Source organism: Lipomyces japonicus (assembly GCF_038497905.1).
Source record: "Lipomyces japonicus strain CBS 7319 unplaced genomic scaffold V1514scaffold_8, whole genome shotgun sequence".
NCBI lineage: Eukaryota > Fungi > Ascomycota > Lipomycetes > Lipomycetales > Lipomycetaceae > Lipomyces > Lipomyces japonicus.
In genome coordinates this window covers 342,505-364,631 of record NW_027117820.1, presented here as the reverse complement: position 1 = coordinate 364,631, position 22,127 = coordinate 342,505, and the positions used below count along the sequence as shown (strand labels likewise).

General features: G+C 44.1%; 10 protein-coding genes and 1 non-coding gene across 11 annotated transcripts; 7 read left to right on the top strand and 4 right to left on the bottom strand.

Annotated features, from left to right (window-relative positions):
* Nucleotides 1-155: 155 nt before the first annotated feature.
* On the top strand, nucleotides 156-227 carry V1514DRAFT_t22. The gene has a single exon. It is a non-coding gene; the product is annotated as a tRNA-Pro (tRNA).
* A 106-nt stretch (nucleotides 228-333) lies between these two features.
* On the top strand, nucleotides 334-1,034 carry V1514DRAFT_327193 (uncharacterized protein). Its single transcript, XM_066926925.1, has one exon. It carries the CDS (start codon nucleotides 416-418, stop codon nucleotides 872-874), a length of 459 nt encoding a protein of 152 aa, XP_066784916.1. The 5' UTR covers nucleotides 334-415; the 3' UTR covers nucleotides 875-1,034.
* V1514DRAFT_227843 (uncharacterized protein) lies at nucleotides 958-3,198 on the bottom strand. Its single transcript, XM_066924731.1, has 3 exons — nucleotides 2,977-3,198; nucleotides 2,604-2,910; nucleotides 958-2,545 (listed from the first exon to the last, which is right to left on the bottom strand). Exons 1-3 carry the CDS (start codon nucleotides 3,035-3,037, stop codon nucleotides 1,042-1,044), a joined length of 1,872 nt encoding a protein of 623 aa, XP_066784915.1. The 5' UTR covers nucleotides 3,038-3,198; the 3' UTR covers nucleotides 958-1,041.
* A 967-nt stretch (nucleotides 3,199-4,165) lies between these two features.
* V1514DRAFT_341455 (uncharacterized protein) lies at nucleotides 4,166-5,700 on the top strand (the record flags this gene model as incomplete). Its single annotated transcript, XM_066929057.1, has 2 exons — nucleotides 4,166-4,296; nucleotides 4,353-5,700. The coding sequence occupies 2 exons, from the start codon at nucleotides 4,166-4,168 to the stop codon at nucleotides 5,698-5,700; spliced, it is 1,479 nt and encodes a 492-aa protein (XP_066784914.1).
* Nucleotides 5,701-6,802: 1,102 nt separating this feature from the next.
* On the bottom strand, nucleotides 6,803-9,408 carry V1514DRAFT_362252 (uncharacterized protein; the record flags this gene model as incomplete). The annotated part of the gene is made up of 6 exons (XM_066929730.1): nucleotides 9,197-9,408; nucleotides 8,859-9,017; nucleotides 8,690-8,798; nucleotides 8,508-8,628; nucleotides 8,129-8,440; nucleotides 6,803-8,065 (listed from the first exon to the last, which is right to left on the bottom strand). The coding sequence occupies exons 2-6, from the start codon at nucleotides 8,983-8,985 to the stop codon at nucleotides 6,803-6,805; spliced, it is 1,932 nt and encodes a 643-aa protein (XP_066784913.1). The 5' UTR covers nucleotides 8,986-9,017; nucleotides 9,197-9,408.
* Nucleotides 9,409-9,424: 16 nt separating this feature from the next.
* V1514DRAFT_362251 (40S ribosomal protein uS7) lies at nucleotides 9,425-10,449 on the bottom strand. The gene is made up of 3 exons (XM_066929729.1): nucleotides 9,797-10,449; nucleotides 9,623-9,730; nucleotides 9,425-9,565 (listed from the first exon to the last, which is right to left on the bottom strand). Exons 1-3 carry the CDS (start codon nucleotides 10,325-10,327, stop codon nucleotides 9,530-9,532), a joined length of 675 nt encoding a protein of 224 aa, XP_066784912.1. The 5' UTR covers nucleotides 10,328-10,449; the 3' UTR covers nucleotides 9,425-9,529.
* Nucleotides 10,450-10,630: 181 nt separating this feature from the next.
* On the top strand, nucleotides 10,631-13,275 carry V1514DRAFT_327169 (P-loop containing nucleoside triphosphate hydrolase protein). Its single transcript, XM_066926924.1, has 2 exons — nucleotides 10,631-11,243; nucleotides 11,295-13,275. The coding sequence occupies exons 1-2, from the start codon at nucleotides 10,694-10,696 to the stop codon at nucleotides 12,971-12,973; spliced, it is 2,229 nt and encodes a 742-aa protein (XP_066784911.1). The 5' UTR covers nucleotides 10,631-10,693; the 3' UTR covers nucleotides 12,974-13,275.
* Nucleotides 13,254-15,830, top strand: V1514DRAFT_327168 (uncharacterized protein; the record flags this gene model as incomplete). Its single annotated transcript, XM_066926923.1, has 2 exons — nucleotides 13,254-13,670; nucleotides 13,732-15,830. Coding segments are annotated over exons 1-2 (1,958 nt in total), but the record flags the coding sequence as incomplete, so codon positions are not given.
* Nucleotides 15,831-15,832: 2 nt separating this feature from the next.
* Nucleotides 15,833-19,790, top strand: V1514DRAFT_366452 (Serine/threonine kinase). Its single transcript, XM_066929829.1, has 4 exons — nucleotides 15,833-16,421; nucleotides 16,503-16,651; nucleotides 16,729-16,989; nucleotides 17,067-19,790. Exons 1-4 carry the CDS (start codon nucleotides 16,210-16,212, stop codon nucleotides 19,673-19,675), a joined length of 3,231 nt encoding a protein of 1,076 aa, XP_066784909.1. The 5' UTR covers nucleotides 15,833-16,209; the 3' UTR covers nucleotides 19,676-19,790.
* Nucleotides 19,791-21,411, top strand: V1514DRAFT_327163 (uncharacterized protein). Its single transcript, XM_066926922.1, has one exon. It carries the CDS (start codon nucleotides 20,027-20,029, stop codon nucleotides 21,227-21,229), a length of 1,203 nt encoding a protein of 400 aa, XP_066784908.1. The 5' UTR covers nucleotides 19,791-20,026; the 3' UTR covers nucleotides 21,230-21,411.
* Nucleotides 21,378-22,082, bottom strand: V1514DRAFT_327161 (DNA polymerase delta, subunit 4-domain-containing protein). Its single transcript, XM_066926921.1, has 2 exons — nucleotides 21,737-22,082; nucleotides 21,378-21,677 (listed from the first exon to the last, which is right to left on the bottom strand). The coding sequence occupies exons 1-2, from the start codon at nucleotides 22,032-22,034 to the stop codon at nucleotides 21,460-21,462; spliced, it is 516 nt and encodes a 171-aa protein (XP_066784907.1). The 5' UTR covers nucleotides 22,035-22,082; the 3' UTR covers nucleotides 21,378-21,459.
* Nucleotides 22,083-22,127: the final 45 nt, after the last annotated feature.

Below are 22,127 nucleotides of genomic sequence, written 5' to 3'. Positions count from 1 at the left end.
TCCAGGGGTCCTGACATAATCTCCTGGGGTGACCAAAGGTCCCAGTGTAAAGCAACCAAGGGACATTCATAGAGGCGGTGGGCTGCAGTATCAAGTTTTCGATTTTGTTGTTTTTTCAGGTTTGGGTTTTAAATTTTAGGTTAGATTCAACAAGCGGCCGTGTGGTCTAGTAGTATGATACTCGCTTTGGGTGCGAGTGGTCCTGGGTTCAATTCCCAGCTCGGCCCTTAATTTTTGTATTTTTGCATCAATGGCTTTTTTTTGGCTGCGTGCGTCACGTGAGTTGCCGGATCCGGTGAGTCACCACCGCCGCATGAGGCTGAGGCTTTCTGTGTTTTTCCAGAGTGCCCGAGCTTTTCGCATATATATACATCATCGTCGTCGTCGTTTTCTCTTCCGACCTTGAATTCTAGCCATGACATCAATTCATACCGATAGTCACAGGCGGCCATCACTTGTGGTTTTTACCTGTGCATTGTTGGTTTCTTTTTTCGTGCTCGTCGTGTTGACGTTTGCTACTGGAGCTGGCGGTCACGGCGGCCTGCGCATATCGTCTTCATCGCCGTCATCGTCACCGTCATCCCTGCTGGCACCCGATAACCGCAAGCAAATATTCGATTCACAGGCGTCGGTCCTTATTCGTTCTGCGCCCGTGCCCGCCGCGGCTGCCGCGATGGGCATGCCATCATCACGCTGCGGGCCAGCCGAAGGCGGCAGCAGCAGCACCAGCAGCAGCACCAGCAGCGACGACAGCATCATAATCATGATTGATCCGCCCGCATTCTCGCCACCGGGACATGCACGGTCTCACCAAAGTCTTGTATTGGTGGTAGTCACCGTGATCACGGTCGTCACTGCGTCATTGATTATGTAAATCTTAGTTATTTGTTCTCTTTATTGCGGGTTGGGTCCAGGTGTAAGATTTAGGAATTAAGGAGAGGGGTTATGGAGTTTATGGATGTTATCTGTTGGTTTTTTTTTTGTTTCATTTAGCCTTGTGTGTTTAAAGTATCATACATTTTATTTTTTTTTTGCCTTTTCTCAGTCAGTCTTGACTGCCCGGTATATCCGGTTCACAAACACGTACGACGCAATAAAACTCACCGTGCCCGTGCACAGTCCATAGAGCACGCAGGCAATTAACGAATATGAAAAAAACAACAGGCCGGAGACGAACCCGTTTAGTGACAGCTTGGCAAAATAATACCATACCGAATAAACAAATATCCAAAATCCGGAACCGGTGCCGACCGCGAACGACCGCCACCACCAGTGATAGTCCTCGGCACTCAGTTGCAAGTACGTGCTCACGATCGAGATCTCAATCACGGTTACAATCTCAATCACAAACGTGACCGCCACGAATCCGTACATGTAATAATACCCTGTCTTGTCCTGCCACACGGACTTGAGAATAAACAACAGCTCGATCAGCACGACCGCGAACGGGATCAGGCCCCCTAGTCCGACCGCAAACCACGTTACCATGTACCATGGCGCGACCGGAATCTGACGTGGAATCTGTTTGATCCGGGTCGGTGGTTCAATCACCGGTCGCTTAAACCCATGCCACGCTCCCAAAATCACGAGCGGCACCAACACAAACAGCCACATGATGATCAGCAACACCAACGTCCAGAACGGAATCGCAGACGATGACGATTGGCCCCATGAAATAAAACTCAACACAAGCACGAACCCAAACAACGCTCCGGGAACGAGTCCGGACGTTCGCAACGCATGCTTTAACCATTTCTCGCCCTTGAACGACCGGTACAGTATTGAACTGAAATACCCAGAAAAAATGCCAGCAAACACAAATAAAAATACTGAAAAACTTAAAACCCCGCCTCGATAACTAGGATTGAGTATTCCGACGCCTGCAAATATCAGGACTGAAAAAGCCATCACGAACGTTTGCACGCCGGCTCCCACTATCGATGCAAGCACTGCCTTATGTACCGGCGGCCGGAAAACATCACCATGAACTAATTTCCAACCACTAATATCCTCAGGCAGGTCCTTGTCTGGTTCGCCCTGACCATCTTGATTGTAGCCATGAATATCCCGGGATAGCGTTCTCAGCATGATGATCGCCACCACCGTGGTTAAAAAAGTGGCAATCACTAGAGAATTGATAATGGCCAGCCAATGAATCTTATCCGCTGACGTACTGTTTAAGTAATATAACTGCCATCGATTCGAATAATTAATCTCATTGGCCTCTTTAAAATATGTCGAATACGTGTAAGGGATCGTAACCGACTCGGCATTTTCGTTTAACGCCAATTTTTTGAATTTTGAATTTTTCTTTGGACAATTGTTGGGCTTATGATTCTTGGATTCGGGGTAGACTTCAAATGCCACAACGTTAAACTTGCCCTCGTTACTCTTGTCGGCCCGGTATCGGATAATAAACGTAAAATGGTTATTCACATACGCAACGTCATTCTCGACCGATCCTAATTTGAAACCAGACGCGTAGTATTTGCTTTTGCCGTCTGCGGATATAAACGACGTTGCTCCCGGAAGATTATCCAAAATCCTGATGCACCGTTGGTTAGCAAGCACAACGCAACTCGCATCATATATATATCGCTCACCATTCTACCACGTAATTGTTTTTAATCAATGATGCCGCTCGTGAGATTTCAGGTTTGCTGATCGTGCGATCACATAAATGAGCACACTCTACATCCGTGGCCATGTTAATCTCGTAATCTGATGAGGCAATTCGATCTCCTCTGAGAACCTCGCCGAGATTTAATCCAATTCGATGAATGTCAATGGTTGGCGGGCAAACGAACGCAAGATCATTGTAAGCATAAGGTAACTGTGTTGACTCAGATGAAATCTTGTTAACTAAAAGTGGTAATTTTTCGCCCGCTTCATATGACTCGGAAGACCATCCTTTTGCAATGCCTCATCTTGATCAGCAGTTGATTTTTGCCATGTTTGATGACGTACTGGACTTACCTGGCACGTAAAATGCATCCGCGAGCCGAAGCACGAGAAATAGTGCAAGTAGTAACTCCATGCTCAATATTCTCCCCCCCTTTCACCCTATGGAACAGCTTGTTTCTTTCTAAATTAAAAAAAAAAAATATTGTAGAAACAAGGTGGTTGAAAGAGCACAAGGGTATGTTTTCAATTTACACTGAGCAATTCTCCAATCGCCAATATTATTCATCGCGTATACGTAATTGTGTCTTAACTGTCATGGATCAGCACCGTACCTCAACTTTAACAAGTTCAAAAATAATTCAAGCCAACCTCACAAAACAAAAAGCAGGTTCATATGCATCTCGTCATGCTTAATTGCATCAAGGGTTGAAGGACTTGTGCTATCGATGAAACAATTCTGATTGCTCGAGTTTAAAGCTGGCTGATCTATGTATACAAAGTTGGTCTTATACCGGTTACGGTAAACCAATGAATGGTGTCAGTAATCATATCTTTTCAATCAGCGGAAAGATTATTTTACAAGAAAAATTGTTTAGATACAATAGATATTTTTAACTGTATGTCGTTATAACTATCAAAAGTGGCTCAATGCAAAAAAAAAAATAAAAAAAAAAAAATTACATGCAAAGCATCAACCTAAAAAGGACTACTGAAGTAAATTCTCACTTTAGACAATTCAATCGGAAAAAATATCAAAATTTATTTCATTACTCCAAAAAAGAATGCCAACGGACAAGGAAAGACGTAGATGATCACTGAACAATGCGATTGAGACACAAGTACCTAGAATAGTATAAATTTCAATTGTGTATGCATATGCAATATGAAAAAAAAAATTTATATTCGACGTAGAATGGATGGCGGATGGGCACGACCGATCACATGATTGGGCATGGTTGGGAACCGGTCGAATAATAGCTGCAGCAAACATAATTTTACTTGAATTTCAAAAATACACAATTAATTGTGCTTGTAATTGTTTCGTCAAATCTAAATGATGCAAGCACAAGTTGCATGCAACGGGCGTTTCCAGATGAGCTTCATAGGCTTTACATTAATAAATACGCCCATGCAACAAAAAAAAACACAAATAATCAGAACATAAATATTCGAGGTATTATAAAGAAAAAGAAAGGCTATGCCCCATTCATGTGAAAATGGTTGAGAAGGTGTCCATATATCTTATTTGAATCCGGCCTGAATGGCAATCGTGAATCATGCCCTCCCCCTTCCAGAGTTGAATGTAAATTCGCATTTGGTAAATTATAAACATCGTCAACATAAGCAAGTTAATATCAAATCCAATTCATTAAAAAAAAAGTTCCCAAAAATGTAAGTGAATAAAATTTTCAACTTGCAATCTGTCTCTGATTTGTAAAAAAAAATAGGTTTGCCAAGCTTAAAACCCCAACAACCACGTCTATCCGTAACGACCATAATGGCTCTTCGATCAAAGTTTTTTTTGATCGCTTTCATCGTGGATTCAAGATTCACCGTGGCTTGCAGAAGCCCGGTCACCAGCAGACGGAAACTATTACCGAAGATGGTTCGGTTAAGCAACGCGAGACTCGTTATATTACCTGCGACAAAGACATGAACTTGCTTGACGAGCTTATAATCGCTGCTGCAAATTCATATTCTACTCATTCACCAGCCTTGAAAGTCGACGCGGACGAAAACGCCAGCAGGGTCGGCAGGACCAACAAATATGGCACGTCAGTCACGTCACGGTCATCTTCATCGTTCATGAAAGACAATCTCGACACACAAACGCCTGACTTGAAATATATCAAAGAGCTTTCCTCAAATTCTTCGTCTGACAGATGTTTACTGAAAAAAACTAAAAGTCTAGAGGGCACGGAGTGGTACCGCAATGAGGACCGGAAACTAGAACTTAAGAAGCTCGTGGACGAGATTGATAAAACAATCAACCTATACGCCAACATATATGCCTACCCTGCTCTATCAATCACAACGACAGCAACAACAACAACAACCACCACACACTCACCACCGTCATCGCCTCCCTTGCCAGCGGTAGAACCCCTCCGCATAAAGGCTCCTGAACTAAAAAATATTATACCCATTTCCTTAGATTCGCCGTCACAAACCAATTTGCAAAACGGTTCGTTCATCGATTGCTATCGCAATCTCGGAGTCCAAGACATCATGAACGAGATCGACACCGATATCCGACTTTTCCACCCCACATATTTTGCAGCCATCGAATCAGACGAACCTGTTAAGCCAAACGAGCACGAACACGAACACGAAAAAAATGTCAGCAATTGCAACATTACAATCGCGATTACTGCTGCTACGACGCCGAGTCCGGATCGTTCCATTGAAAACCTTGAAATTTTTGAACGTTTTATTCGCGACGGCGAGGTTGAATATCTTCAAATACCGAAGCACCACCACAACAAACCAAATAAAATTCAAGCAACGTTTAAATCCAACAAGACCAAGGCCACCGTTAATAACAATGACAACAACAACAATAATAATCACAACACTAATAATAATATCATCAATCCTTCTGTTGTTGGACCAAGTGGAAAACGGGTCAAAAAACCATTCATTAACTATACCGATGAATGGAACCGTGGAAAAGCAAGTCCACCTCTGGTCTCACATTCCAGCCACAAAACACCCTCGATACAAACCATTCTTGCCAATTTTTGGTCTGATCTTTGTGCATTTTGGGGACAACGTCCGCGCAAGGCTCGCATCTAAACCGGGTACAAATCCCCTTTTCTGCCAATTAACAAATCAATTACTCTGAAAATGATACCAAATACAACATCTCTCTCTCTCCATAGTTATATATAATGCACTAACGGAGATGGAGCAAAGCTCTTAATGCTGGATATATACATGTATACTTATATCTTTACTTTTATAAAAATATCTTGACATCAGAATGAAGTTTTTAAATTTTTACGCAGTGAACGTTTCAATTGTTTACCGTATATAAAGACCATAAACACCCAATTACATGCATAATGAACGCAATAACAAAATACTGCAAACATCCAAATATATCACTTAGTTCACTCTAAAAGCAATGCTCAATTCGTATATTGCATTTCTATATCCGCCTGCTTGGACGGGTCCAATTAAAACGGGATAAAACGGGATAAAACGGATTAGAACACTAAGCAAGCCAGACATAATATACGACAAGGCCAAAGACTAGTGTCAATTCCTGGGCCTTGACTGTGAACGATAATCGACCATGCCAGTTTTAGAGAAACTGAGTTTGAAAATATTCGTGCATAGTCACGAAGAACCGAAACAAATAAGAAAGCACCATCGAAGTGATAAAACTAGACCGATTATATGGACGGTATTATGAAACAGATCATACATGCAAAATCTCAAAACAACGTTCTTTAATGAAGGGCAGGGCTTTCAAAGTCGAAAGTCGCTACAGGGTCAGCATATCGGGTCATTCTCTCGTTTGATTAGATGTGCGAGTGTTGTCCAAGAAGGGTTGCATTATCAGGGTGCAAATGCCTTTATAACTTCATCAAAAGCGGCTCAATATGAAAGTAAAAAGCTCAAAATATGTAACTCATTCAGCAATTTTTTTTTTGATTTAAACCTTTGATCAAGAGAAATATCAAAATATAATTTTTGGAGTTCGTCAAGGCATGATAATCTGTAATTTAAAGGAGCGAAGAACTGATATCGCCAAACTGAAAGATACAAGCAAGTACACAAATAACCGCAAATTCACTCCAATCATACCTCAAATTGATAAAGTAAATATATTACATTTCCTAAGCAACAGTTTTCTAGATTCATGCTCTTTTTTTTATCATCGCTTCCTGAGCTATTCTTCCTCGTCCTCAGTGTCAGTGTTGATATCACTATCACTATCATTCTCCTCGTCACTGCTACTTTCATAGTCCTCCTTATCAACATCGTCATCATCATCATCATCGTCGTCGTCGTCGTCTTCAACTTCAACCACACGTTTTTTTGTTTTGCCTCCTCGTAATGTGGCCATCGCGCCAGCAAGTGAATCTTCTTCAGGGTCAGAAATATCATCATCGTCGTCTTCGATCACGTCTGCCGTGGGGAAAGGTTGAATATCTAACGTGACTAATGCGGACGCGTTTGCACCAATAAACGCGTTCGATCGTAATTCGACGTGAAACTTAAACTTGCCTACTTGCTCTGGCAACGGAGCTGACAATTGAATCTTAAACGTGCTAACACTGCCATCTGTATATCCACGATTGATCGCAACTGGTGCCTCGACCAGTTTACCCTCTCTTGCGTTCGATATTAACACCGTATATTTTGGATATACCAATACCGGATAATAAGGTGGATAAATTATACTCAGTCGTGGGGCATTATCATTAGTTGCAAGTGGCTTCTTTAATAACAATTCCGTGTCAGGTTCTAACAAGTCCTTCGGGTCAACCTCAGGTGACTCGATTCCTGGAAATTCTAACCTGTACTTAATTACTAAATGAGCAATCGAGCCGGGAAACACAGCAGTCTCTCCTGGAACCTTGAAAAACGCATGCAGGATTCGAACTTTAGGAATCGTGGAACCAATCTCGCGCGCTAATTTTAAACCTTCATCATTTAATCCTAACACTTGCTTCTGCTCTGATTCTGATAGTTCAAACAAAGACTCCAGAGATGATAATTTGGCAAATTGAACATTTTCTGCTTTAGTATTAGGTATTTGCAGCAATTCATTAGAACCAACAGGGAGTGCTTGAACAAAAGCTTCATTGAGATCAATAATTTTTCGAACGAGTTCAACTTCTTTAAAAGCAGATGCAATATCAACCATGCCTTCCACAATGGCACTCACTCTCGATACGGCAGCAAGTAATTTAAGACCATCATTCACTGGCTTGCGTTTAAGATGAGCAATTAAATAGTTATAAATCTCATCAGGCGTCGAACCCGGTAACGTGGTCTGATATTCTGAAGCGTTTGAAATGATTCGAATAAGATCATCAGAAGTTAAACTTGCTCGATCGGTCTTTGAGAAATTTTCAAATATGTAAGACGCAGTGGTTGTTTGAATGCCATTCTTGGTATATTTCTTTGTGCCATTCCACCACAAATACTGTTTTTTTTTAAATTGATCGTTAGTTGGTCAGTTAAAATCAATAATTAAAATCTTACATACCACGACCAAAGGCAATGCAACGCCAACCAAGACACCATATCCCAAGATAACCAGTGGGGTTCCCTTTTCGTCCACCAGCCATTTTGGTAACGCAATGCCATGCTTGGTTGGTTGCGGTCCATCAGGGTGACCGTACTCCAAGAAATTTTCTCGCGTATCCTTATCAGTCAAAGACTTGTATGCTTTTGTCATCTCAACATATTGAGCCTCTAATAATTCTCTTGTCTCTTCAACCACGTTTCGAATCTTGTCGGGATGAAATTGAAGCGATAACTTTCTGTATTTACTCTTGATTTCTCGCTCAGTAGCGGTCTAGTTCATGTCATGTCAGTTTTTTTTGGAGGGCACTATTAAAATAAGACAAAACAAAATAACTCACATAAGATACTCCTAAAATGTCATAGGGGTCAAATGTCTGCTTGTCTCCGGGTTCTTCTTGGATGTAGATCAAGTATGCAATAACTCCCAAAATCAGCCAACCGACAATCAAAAAAATTGCACTATTATACCGTAAATTAAAATAATCAACAAATATCTCTTTTTTTCTACTAAATAAAATACCTTTTACTGAAATAATTGCGCTTGCGGTTCTTTGTTCGAAACGATTCAATCTCGTCGTAATTATCTGGCTTAAAACTTGATTCCTTCAATCCGGCTTGTTTTGATGCGTCTAAACCAATATTAAAAAATAATCCACAAAAAATGCAATGCCATATACAAATGATCTTACTGTGAAAGTGAGTTGATCGACTGGCAACTTTTAACGTTGACGGTACAAGCACAAGGGACAGAAGAGTGGCGGCAAAATATGGCCACACTTCGGAATTCTCGTCATAAGAATATCGAGAATCACCCATTATTCGACCACTAGTATTTCAATCAAAGGAATCTGAAAAAAAAAATAATAATAGATAAAACAGAATTAGAAACAAATAAGTAACAAAACAAAAGCGCTTAACGAGGATAAATCGCGATCCGCACAGCTCACGATGCGAGCACGTATGCATAATACAATCATATTTGCGTCCCATAAAGCGAAAAAGAAAATGTCAAAAATTAAAAACATACGTAAACCTACACAAATGCAACTTGAGATAACTAAATAATATGATCTATATTGGCGAGGGTGGTGAATACTGGTGAGGATGTCGAACTTCCACGTTACTGCAATTTGGACATGTTCCACCTTTAATTTATTACGCGCATAACGAAGGTTTCCACCGCACTACAACGAAACTTACCAAATCAAGACTCCTGGAGAGTGATAATGAACATATACTACGGCACGAAAGTGACTATTGACAAATGATTATTTTTACACAAATACACTTTTTTGAAAACCTCATGCACTAAAGGAACAAGCATATCATATCTAACAACCCAACATAAACAAAAAAATATTTAACGGTTAGACTTGGCGACACGCTCCAACTCGTCCTAAATAATTCTGTTAGATAATTGATGATAAACACAAAAAAAAAATGCATTTCTTACCTTCTTCTTGATGGCGTATGAGTTGGAAGAGCCCTTGGCAGCGTTGATGAGCTCCTCAGCAAGACATTCAGCAATGGTCTTGATGTTGCGGAAAGATGCTTCACGAGCCTAAAACAATATATTAGCAACCATTCAAATAATAAAAATAACCCAAACACGTAGAATAATACGTACACCAATGGTGATGAGAGCAATGGCCTGGTTAACACGTCTCAGAGGAGAAACATCGACGGCCTGTCGTCGGACGGTACCAGCACTGCCGATACGGGTGGAGTCTTCTCTTGGTCCACAGTTGACAATGGCATCAACAACGACCTGCAACGGGTTTTGATCAGTAAGAAGGTGAATGATCTCAAGAGCGTGCTTGACAATTCTGACGGCGAGAAGCTTCTTGCCGTTGTTGCGACCGTTCATCATCAGCGAGTTGGTGAGTCGCTCAATAATGGGGCACTGGGCCTTTCTGAATCGCTTGTTGGCATAACGGCCAGCGCTGTGAGAAACATAGACTGGCTGGCGAATCTGAATGTAGTCGGCAAGGGAGATGTCCTTGTTGACATCGACATCGTCGAACGACCACTTGTTGAAGAGCTTGACTTGGCCGGCCTCAGCAACAACCTCCTCGGGAAGGAGCGTAGAGACAACGACGGCCTCAACAACCTCCTCCTCATAAACCTCCTGGTGATCGACCTCTGAACCTTCAGACATTGTGTGTTTTCTGTATATTGTAGTTGATAATGATGGTGATAATACAGTGACTGCGAAGTCCGGCGTTGCGTTTTGCAAAGATCATTCAAGTTGACGATTCACGCCGGCGCCAAAAGCGAGCGCACGGGACTGCGTACTGTGACTGTTTTTTGCGATTTGCGCGGTCATGGGCTTTCCAATTAGGGTTGGGCCCTAGCTACTAGACGGGCAGAGGCCACGGGCCAGAAAGAATGACAGTCGGCGCACAAAGTGGGCTTCGTGTCAGTGAATAAGTTTTCAAACTCTAAATTGGCAGCGGGCCTAAATTTTCATAAATTCTTGTCTCAAGAATATAGCAAAAAGCTCGTTTCCAAGCAAAGGAAAAAGATGGCAAAATTAAATGCTAAGCAGACCAAAAAACGGTTTGATGACGATTTCATTGGAACTATTTCAGATTCAGACGTGGAAGTGCCAGATCTAGACGAGGACGACGACGAAGTTGAAGACCAGCAAGAATCCGAATCAGAACCGTCAGCGGCAGTCAAGAAGGTGGCCAAGAAGAAAAGCAAAAAAAGCAAAAAAAGCAAGGCCAACAAAAATGAGGTTGAAGAGCAAGAGAACGTCAAGGATTTCAAACTAGACTTTGATCTTGACGAGCTTGAATCCGTTGCTCAGTTCAGCGGATGGGACTTTGACATGCAAGATCGCGCTAAGGGCAGTGGCCGAAAGCAGGTTGATCTGGATGGTATTATCCAACGTCAACGGATTAAGGCAGGCTTTGAAAATAGCACTGACGAGGAAGAAGAAGAAGAAGAAGAAGAAGAAGAAGAAGACAATGACGATGACGATGAAGATAAGGACAATGGCTCGCACGACTCAGATGAACAATCTGACGACAAGAGCAATAATGCTAAATCTGAAAAGCAAACAAAGTCAAGTATGCCATGTTGACATGTTTTTATTTATGCAATTTTTAATCTTTCTTTAGATTCCAAAAGACTCAAGGGACCGTATAAGCTTCCTTCTGTCAATGAAAGTGAGGATGAGGATGAGAACGAAAATGAAAATGAAAGCGACAAAGACGAAGAAGATACTACTGTCAAAATTACCAAGAACATCACTGAATCAGAAAAACACGATCATGTAGAAGACAAAGATGATGACGTCGAAGAAAGTGAACAAGGCCACGAATTAGAAGAACCAAGTGAAGACGACGAAGCCGACGACCCTAAGGCAGTGGCAAAGTTTTTCACCGCAGCTCCCAAGACCACCACATCTTCTGCTCACAAAAGTTTCCACACATTATCAATTTCTAGGCCGTTGCTTAAAGGCATTGCTGCTCTTGGATTTACTACTCCCACCCCGGTTCAAAGCCAAGTGATTCCGATCGCTCTTCTCGGGAAGGATATTGTTGCCGGGGCCGTAACTGGATCTGGCAAAACTGCAGCCTACATGATTCCCGTTTTAGAACGTCTTCTCTATCGTCCCAAGAAAATTGCGTCCACCAGGGTCATTGTTCTTACTCCTACTCGTGAATTGTCTATTCAGGTTGCAGATGTTGGAAAGAAACTCAGTCAGTACTTAAACGGGATTAGGTTTGGTTTGGCAGTCGGAGGTCTAAACTTAAGAGTGCAAGAGCAAGAATTAAAATCTAGACCTGACGTAGTGGTTGCCACTCCAGGTCGATTTATTGACCACATTCGAAATTCTCCTAGTTTTCAAGTCGAAGATGTTGAGATTTTGATTATCGACGAAGCTGATAGAATGTTGGAAGAAGGATTTCAAAAGGAATTGACAGAGCTGTTGACATTATTGCCATCCAAGCGCCAGACCCTGTTGTTTTCTGCGACCATGAATTCGAGCATTAAATCTCTTATCCAATTGTCTCTTCACCAACCAGTTCGCATCTTAATCAACCCTCCAAAACAGGCCGCATCTGGCTTGGTGCAAGAATTTATTAGGATTCGCAAGCGAGAAACAACCAAGCCAGCTATTTTAACTTGGCTGCTCAAAAAATTTAATGCCAGCGAAAGAGTGATGGTGTTTGTTTCTCGCAAGGAGACTGCACATAGGTTGCGAATTATTTTGGGCTTGATTGGTGTTAAAGTTGGCGAACTTCATGGCGCACTTTCTCAAGATCAGCGACTTACTGGAATCACGGAGTTTAGAAATTCTCGAGTCCCTATTTTGATTTGTACCGATTTGGCGTCTCGAGGTCTTGATATCCCCAAGGTTGAAGTTGTTATTAACTACGACATGCCTAATACGCACGAAGTCTACCTTCACAGAGTTGGTCGTACCGCTCGTGCCGGGCGTTCAGGACGAAGTATATCGTTGGTTGGTGAGGCTAAAATTGAACGTTCGATTGTGAAGGATGCCATCAAGAGTATCGGCAAGGACGAAGGAAAAGCAGTTAGCCGCAATGTTAATTGGGATGAAGTGAACAAGTACGTTAAGTCAATTGAAGATCATGAAGATGACGTGGAGGAAGTTTTGAAAGAAGAAAAGCAAGAAAAACAATTGGCCATAACCGAGATGGAACTTCGCAAGGGCGAAAACATGGTCAAGCACTGGGATGAGATCAAGTCACGACCCAAACGAACTTGGTTTGATGATGAGAAGAAAAGCGGAAAGAAACGCAGGTTCAGAAAGGATGGTGGAAAGTAAAGCTTGCACAGGTAGCACGGAATAAAAAAAAAGCGCACCGGTTGTACAGGTGCAATGTAGATAAAATAGAAAAGTTCATGCTTCGGATGGAGTTTTGGAGTCAGATTAAATAAACATTTAATAGATTTAATTAATAGTTTATTGTATAATTAAACCTGATTAAGCTGAGATTATATTAGTTCTCTATCAAAGGCATGCGCTTGCGGAAAGCATGTCCCCTAACCACAAGTACATGGTCGTCGTCGAGCCGTTAAGTGAAGATCGACTCTAGCTGTAATTCGATCTCTAGGTACTGCCTCTGGTTTTGTTAACAATTTTATCAAGCTTAATTTTTGCTATAAATTAGGACGTTGATATATATTTGTTTAATATATATTTAGTTCTGGATATTGCAGCCGGTTATAGAGTCGGTATATTTCCGGCCATTTGTTTGTGAACGAATACCCGCCGCCATTGATATCGAACTGGTCCTGGAAACAATCCAGCAATGCCGACTCATATTACTTCAGAAGACAAAGAAAAGATCAAGCGCGCGGTTCCAAAGGCATCTAATAAAATTATTGAAGCTGCCGTGGCCAGGCTTTACATTGCCTACCCGGATCCGAATTCATGGAACTACACTGGAATCACAGGTGCCGTTGTGCTTGTCAATGATCTCACAGGGAACACTTTTTTTTTAAAAATTGTGGATATAATTGTGAGTATTTTTCTAAATGGTTGTTAATTGAATGTTATGAAACTAATGCTGTAAATTGTAGGGCAATAAAGGCGTGCTGTGGGATCAAGAACTATACGTTAGCTTTCAATATAATCAAGACCGTGCTTTCTTTCATACGTTTGAAATGGAAGAATTTTTTGGCGGACTCTTATTTGCAGACGATTCTGAAGCCCATAAATTTTTAAAAAGAGTGCATAACAAAGACAAGTATGCGTCGAAGGCCACGTTGAATAACAAGAATGCGATCGCGCTGCTTAAAAAACCCACAGAAGCTGCTGCTGCTCCTGGACCTCGTGGTGATGTTTTGAGATATCAGAAATTGGGCAACGCTTACACGTTGGCACCGCTTCATCCCGATCCGGAACCGGATTCGGATGCCAAGAGCATGGATAGTGATCCGAACGTTGATCCGTCATGGAAGAAATTATTTTCTCAATTAGGAGAAATGGGAATCACGGAAGACATGATTGCTTCAAACGCCGACTTTATTAAGGATTACATTACAAAAGGCGAATTGCCACCATTGAGATCGAGTGTGGATAAGAAGGCCAAGGGTCCGCCACCTCCACCTCCGTTGGCACCACCTACCAAGAGTGCAAATTCAACAAGGTCTTCTACCCCGGCTTCGTCTATAACATCACCGTCTCCAACACCACCGGAACCTGCTGGGCCACCGGCTCCAATGTTTAAAGTTCCACCGCCTTATATGCCACCTGCAGGGTCACTTCCGCAGGTTAGAAACTCACCGACACCTCCTCAACCCTCTCCATTGTCTACACCTAGCCCGTCTTCAGGTTACACAGCATCGCCACTTACGCAGAGCCCAGTGTCTCTGCCACCTGGGCAGAAGTACAATTTGCCACCACCATTCCCGGCAGCTGGGACAGCTATTCCACCACCATTACATCAGCAAAGACCGGTTCCGCAACTGCCTAACAGAGGACCTCCGCCGGTTTTACCAGCTAGGAATAACTCACCAACATATTTGCAACCTGCAGCCATAAATCTGGCAACCAGACCGGTTCCTCAACCGCCTTCGCTGCCTCCTAGAATGCCGGTGCAGAATGGGATGCAGCCAACGTTTGGACAACCAAGCCATTCGCCGGTGCCACCACCACCACCGCCTCATAGACATGCAATTTCAAGAAGTAGTATTAATAATGCGACCTCACCACCACCACCTCCGCCACCACCTCCGGGCTACAGGCAAGAGCAGCAGCAACTGAACGCGTTATCAGCCCGAGTGCCGCCTCCACAGCCGGTATCTTATAGCCGACCAAGCCAAGCTGCAGCGCCACCTCCTCCTCCGCCTCCACCGTCTGGTCAGCAGTCATATCAGCAAGCTGCGCCAGCAGCATATCAACAACCACATGCGTATGCTCCGCCAGCGACTGTCAACACAGCGCAGGCGCCTCCGGCGCCTCCAGCACCTCCAGCACCTCCGCCCATTTTTTTATCTGCGGTAGCACCAGCACCAGCGCCGCCGCCGCCACCACCACCGCCTCCATCTTTTGGAACACCTGCTGCTCCTGCTGAACTGCCCGCTTCCACCGGCGAAGCTGGCAGAGATCAATTGATGGCGTCGATTCGCGGTAGCGGCGGCCTCAATTCGCTAAAGAAGGTTGACAAATCGCAGCTTGACAGGCCGCTAAACCTCGGTCAGACAGGGGGCGGAGGACAAGACCACTCGGCACATGGGTCGAACAGTGCAGGGCCGGGAGGAAATCTACAAGATGCGATTGCGGCAGCGTTGAGTAAGCGCAAGACAAAAATCGCCGGCAGTGGTAAGTAGAACGTACAAATCACAAAGACAACGTTTACGGAAACTAATGATACTGAATATATAGATGACGAAGATAACGGCAAGGACGAGTGGTAGACTACGTAGACTAGAGCAAGATTGATGGTGTTGGACGAGGCGAGCCTGTACTATATAGTAATGATACAGCACTCGACGCAAACTCGAGGGCCGAAGAACGTTTGAGTGCGCCCGCTGCATCGCCGCATTTCTTCAAAAACACGGCACGTTCGGCCATATAATTAAAACTCTATCGGCCCCGTCCTTTACCGCGAAAGCAATCCGCTCGGGCCACGCATTGAAACATTGTTACGTAGAATATTTATAAACAACCAAAAGACAAGTGGCAAGTTTAGTCACGTAGACAATTCTCAATCATCGATCGAGGACTTACTTGCTTGGTTGTTTTTATTCGTTTTCTTGTTTTCTTTTTTATTTTCCATAAATAACTGGTTGGTCTTTGAATAAGCTTGACTCGGTATACACTGAAGACTTGTTCAAATATCGCTCTAAAAAGTTACAGCGTTGGTATATTTTTCTTTGAGGCACGAGAAGTTACTATTCCTTTACTAAAAAGTCTTTGCGTTGTTGCACTCTTTTACTTTTGCATTTGATTTTGTTCCCTTTTTTTCTTTTTCTTTTTTTTTAATTTCTTCAACTTGCTTTAATCCCAATTGAAGGGATTGTCGGAAAGGTTGTCATCATCAAATCAACGCCGTGATGCAGTCAGACGATCGGGTGATTACAGATATTTACAAAAAGATAGAGCGCGAGCGATCTCTCATTCAAGGAGCCAAAGCACTGCGACAAACCAGTTCTAACGCCGACGTAAAGAAGCGATGTGACTTCAACATCCGTGAATCGTTAAAGAATATTGAATATCTCGAACGCGCGCTTCAAAACTTGCAACAAAAGAGGCGATCACAAGCTACGTAAGAACTTGGCAAAGGTTTCCCGTTAATTTTTTTTTTCTTTTTGAATGATCCCTGATTTTTTTGTTATTATTTATGCAGATCGACCGAGAATAATGATCAAATCGTCAACGAAAAACCATTACCTGTCCCACGCGCAGATGCCAGCAATAGCGGCCTGCCATTGCCTCAACCACCATATGCAAAACAAGGCATGGTTACAAAATCTAGGCCGACATATACTGAACTTGGTATGACACATAACAATGATGGATAATATAAAGAGAAAAAAAACGAGGTCTATAGATTGCTAAATTTTGTTTGATAGACCTAATCAAGTACGACTCACCTCACCTTGGTGCCCGAATTCAGCTCATGCTTGAGCAACTGGAATTTAAATTATCGGTAGAACATCAGTATAGAGAAGGAATTGACAAACTGGTTAAGCTATACCAGATCGAAGGCGATAGACGCAATCGGGCGCTTTCGGAAAATCAACGTTTGGAGAGTAATCAGAAAATTCATATTCTGAAACAAGCATTAAAACGATATCAAGACATGCATATCGATGTGGAAGAGGACTTAGAGGGTAAGTGTTATAATAATAAGAGCGGACCAACATCAACTTGAATTTGGCTAATTTTTTTTTTTTTTTTTTTTGTGCAGACAATATTAGTTTTAATTCAAATGTGCGCAAGCCGTTGACGGGTAGACTAAAGATTTCAATTTCAGCGATCGAAGATGTAGATCATGCGGCAGGGCACAGAAACAGGGCACCAGATACTTGGGTTGCAATTAAAGTGGAGGATCAAGTCAGAGCGAAAACGAAGCCCTCTAAAACTGACCGATGGACCGAGACGTTTGATTTAGAAGTCGACAAGGCGAATGAAATTGAGTTCACGGTATACGACCGCTCTGGAGATCACGATGTTCCGATTGCAGTAACGTGGATGAGAATATTTGATATTGCAGAGGAGCTTCGACGAAAGAAGATTGAATTAGAACTTGCATCATCCGGATGGGTTTCAGCAGATCAGACACAAGACACAGCGTCCCAAACGTTAGGGTCATCGACTCCTTCAAATTCACCAGACAAGCCTTTCGCTCCAACTGGAGGAAATTTGCAACAACAACAACAGCAGCAACAGCAAAAATCACTTACCGGGGCACTCAATCAACTTAACCTTGAACAAGATTTGTACGTGGACAGCTGGTTTATTCTTGAGCCAACTGGAAAGATTAGAATTCGGGTTGGTTTTTTTAAGCACAACATCAATAAGAGGCCACTTGAAGATGCTGGTAGGCTGGGACGAAAAGGTGCAATCAGGCAGCGTAAGGAAGAAGTGCACGAGATGTATGGGCACAAGTTTGTGCAACAACAATTTTATAATGTCATGCGATGCGCTTTTTGTGGTGAATTTTTAAAATATTCTAGTGGATACCAATGCGAAGATTGCAAGTATACATGCCACAAGAAATGCTACACAAAAGTTGTAACTAAGTGCATTTCCAAGTCGAGTGCGGAAACGGATCCGGATGAGGAGAAAATAAATCATCGAATCCCGCATCGGTTTGAACCGATCACAAACATCAGCGCGAATTGGTGCTGCCACTGTGGGTACATATTACCGCTGGGCAAAAAAAGCGCAAGGAAGTGTACTGAGTGCGGATTAACCTGTCACGCTCACTGCGTGCATCTTGTGCCAGATTTCTGTGGAATGAGTATGGAGACCGCGAACAAGATTTTGGAGACAATCCGAAATGCGAAGAGTGCTGGCCAGGGACAGGCTAAGATAAAGGCCACATCGGCCGTGACTCAGGTGCCAGGCAGACCCACAAGTGGTGTGTCGAGCAAGATAACAAGCTCGACAGCCACAGATGGGGATAGATCTAGTGTCACTACATTCTTATCGCGAGATTCTGTTACAGCGGCAAGTTCTAGGCCGAGCTCGACGGCGTCTACTGTGCCATCAGCAACAACGTCGACGTCTACGGCAGCAGCTACGGCAGCAGCAGCAGCAGCATCAGCAATGCAGAAAGCTGCAACACCGGCACAAACGACAAGCCCGTATGCGGCGCACCCTTATGATTTATCAGTAGCGGCGGCAAAGCCAGCGCCGCTTTCTGTTACACCTCTGGCTCCGCGGAGTGCATCGCGAGCATGGTCGGATGAGGGAGCAGGCCAAGGGTCCGTCAAACCGGTCGGACATGTGCCTCGCAAGGCAGTAGGAACAACATCGTCAGCTGGTGGGGGACGGTCGGCCGAAAAGAAAAAGGTCGGCCTGGACGATTTCAATTTTCTGGCAGTGCTGGGCAAGGGCAACTTCGGCAAGGTGATGTTGGCAGAGGCCAAGGGCAGCAAGAGCTTGTATGCGATCAAGGTGCTGAAGAAGGAATACATTTTAGAGAACGACGAGGTCGAAAACACAATATCGGAAAAGCGAGTTTTTTTAATTGCCAACAAGATGCGGCATCCGTTCTTGCTGAACTTGCATTCGTGCTTCCAAACTGAAACTCGAGTGTATTTCGTGATGGAGTACATCAGTGGCGGCGATCTCATGTGGCATATTCAGAAGGAGCAGTTTTCAGGCCGGCGCGCACAGTTTTACGCGGCCGAAGTGTTGCTGGGATTGAAATATTTCCATGAGAGCGGCGTGGTTTACCGGGATTTGAAGTTGGATAACATTCTGCTGACGCTGGACGGGCACATCAAGATTGCAGACTATGGCTTATGCAAACTGGACATGTGGCCGGACGGCAAGACGGGTACGTTTTGCGGCACGCCGGAATTGATGGCACCGGAGATTTTGCAGGATCAGAAGTACGGCAAAGAAGTTGACTGGTGGGCGTTCGGTGTGCTTATCTACCAAATGATTCTTGGCCAGAGCCCGTTCCGAGGCGACGACGAGCAGGAAATTTTTGGCGCCATCCTTACTGACGAGCCTTTGTATCCGGTTCACATGGCGCGCAACTCCGTGTCCATTTTACAACAGCTGCTGACGCGGGATCCTGAGCGGCGACTGGGAGCGGGGACCGGCGACGCGTCCGACGTGATGGCACACGCGTACTTTGCTAACGTGAACTGGCAGGACATGTATCACAAGCGAGTGCGGCCACCTTACGTGCCCACGATTGATTCGGCCACGGACACGCGCAACTTTGACCAGGAATTCACCCGGGAAGTTCCGGTGCTCACGCCGGTGTCGACCGTGCTGACCAGGGCCGACCAGGAGCAGTTCCGGGGGTTTTCGCACACGGACATGGAGCAGTTGTGATTGAAAAATAATGATGAGTTTAATGAATGATGAGATGACAGAACTTACGATTGATTATGTGTGGAATTGGGTGTAGTTCAGTGAATTAAAAATAAACAAAAATAATAGGATTGTGTTGGAATAAACATTAAACGTGGGTGTGTTCGCGCCGTTTGCGGAGCAGTGCGGCCAGTTCCGATGCCCAATGGCGAGTTCCGCAACCAGTGCGCGCGCGGGGGCGGTGAAGTGCGAACGAGCAAAGGAGGCGACGACGGCAACATTTCGTTCTTGGTTTCCACGGCGGATCTTGAGCTCTTGCTTTTAAAATAGAATTTGCTTGCTTGTGAGCAATTTGTGCTTTTTTTTTCAGCCATGGCCACAGACCGTATCATGGCTGACTTTCGCGCCGCGGCTGATGCTGCTGGCTTGCACTACGTCTTGGTGGCCGTTGCGGATCGCCATGATGATGCTTTTGATGATACCATTGATGACGGTTGCGGGCGTGCAATTGTGCACGCGTCTGCTGTTTTGGAGCCTCACGTTGGCTCGTTGCTGGGCCCGGATCGCATCGTCGACCGGGTTGCAAGGCTTGTTACCACCGCGTTTATGACGCAGGCTGCGAACACGTCGTCGTCGTCGTCATCATCATCGTTGCCTTTGCCGATGCCGTTGCCATTACAAACCGCGCGCCCGCCGCCTTTGCTAATACAGGCAGGCGACAATGTGCCACCGCCGTCGCTAGAACAGCAACAGCAGTTTAAGCCGCTTGCCATGGCCGACGCGGCCCAGGTGACCGCGTTCCTGGAAGCCAAGTTTAGGCAGTTGCAGCAACTTTCGTGCAAGGTTGTGGCCAAGGCCTGGATTAAGGTGATTGAACCCAAGAAGCAAGTCAATCACCCGTACAATAAAGGTGACCTGTACAAGCCATCGTGGTGGCCGTCACAGGCTCGCCACAAAGAACCGGACCACTTGATGAAACCTGAGCGGCTCGTGCTGCTTATGAGTATGCTGCGATCGGGCAACGTTGCCGTGCGCATGCTGCGCGCTGCCACGACCGAGTGCGCGGCAGCGATCCCACCAGACAAGATTGCCGTGCTTGAGGAGATTTACTACGTGGCCGAGATGGAAGAGTGGCTTGCTGCTGCTGGTCATGATGCAACCACTGATCTCATAATTTGGGTCGTGCCGCCGGTGAAGGTACCGCCACCATTGCAGGCATCGTCATCATCGTCCTTGTCGTTGTCATTATCTTCATCGTCGCCGTTGTCACCACCGACCGGTTTGAAGCGGTCAGCGTCTGAATCAGATGTTGATTCAGCTACTGCCAAATACATGACCCGTCGCAGGATTGACTCGATCGTGTCCGAACCGGTGGCGGTTGAAGATTATTATGCAGACGACCATAGCACGAGCAGTAGTAGCAGAAGCAATACAGACGTGCAATATCATCCGGACATTGTCTATGCCAATTACAATAATGCTATTCAATCGTTTCAACCCGTGCCTGTTCAACCAGGTTTTCAGTTTTACGCCGGGACTTACACTCCTGCTTCTTCTTCCACGTTTTTATCTTAGACATAGACATGTTCGATACGTTTTGGTTGGTCTCCTAATTTTTTTGTTTTTTTTTTGTTTTTTTTCTTTTTCTTTATTACTTGGTATATTTTTTTTAAAATGTTTTTCTTTTTGGACTGGTGTATGGGGTTAATTTCAAATGGTTATATAATTTTAATTCCAAATTTATTAATAGGTATATATCCAAAAAAAAAAAAAAAAAAAACACAAAAAAAAAGCCGCCATAACTCCTATATTTGACCAAACAGATACCCTTGTTTCAAATTATCGTTTTCCCTGCCGTCCCTGCTGATAAGAATCTCGTGCACAATCTCTGGCGGGCTTAACCCCAGCTTGCTCGCCCGCTGCCACCGTTGCAGCCGTGTCATGCCGACCGTCGGTCCATATTGTTCGGTCAAGTCAAAATGCTTTAGTATTCGTTCGACCACGGTCACTCCTTCCTGGTGTACTATTTTCGGCCCATGTTAGCAATATAACTTGGTTGGATTCTTTTAATTTTGTTCATACTTGGTGCCACATGGTTTACTGCCTGGTGCGTGGCAAGGTAGGCTTCAAACTTGGAATCTGCAAAATTTAATCGCTTACCAACAGTCTCGTCAGCAATTTCAATTGCAGTCTCAGCTTCAACCAAAGTCAACTCCGATGTCGGCTTCGACTGCTTGACCTGGTTTTGTTCCGGCTTGTCATGTTGTTGCGGCTTTTTGATTGCGGATTGCGCGGAACCTCGCTTGGTCGTCTTGAACGAGCTGGTAAGTTTTGCCTGCTTGTTCTTTTCAATTCGATCTGATTTCCTCCTTGGTGTCATTTTTTTTAGTTATCAATATGATCCTATTATTATTATTATTGAAGTAATGTTTTGTTGCAAACGTGTGACCATTACCCGAAACGGCAATTTGTA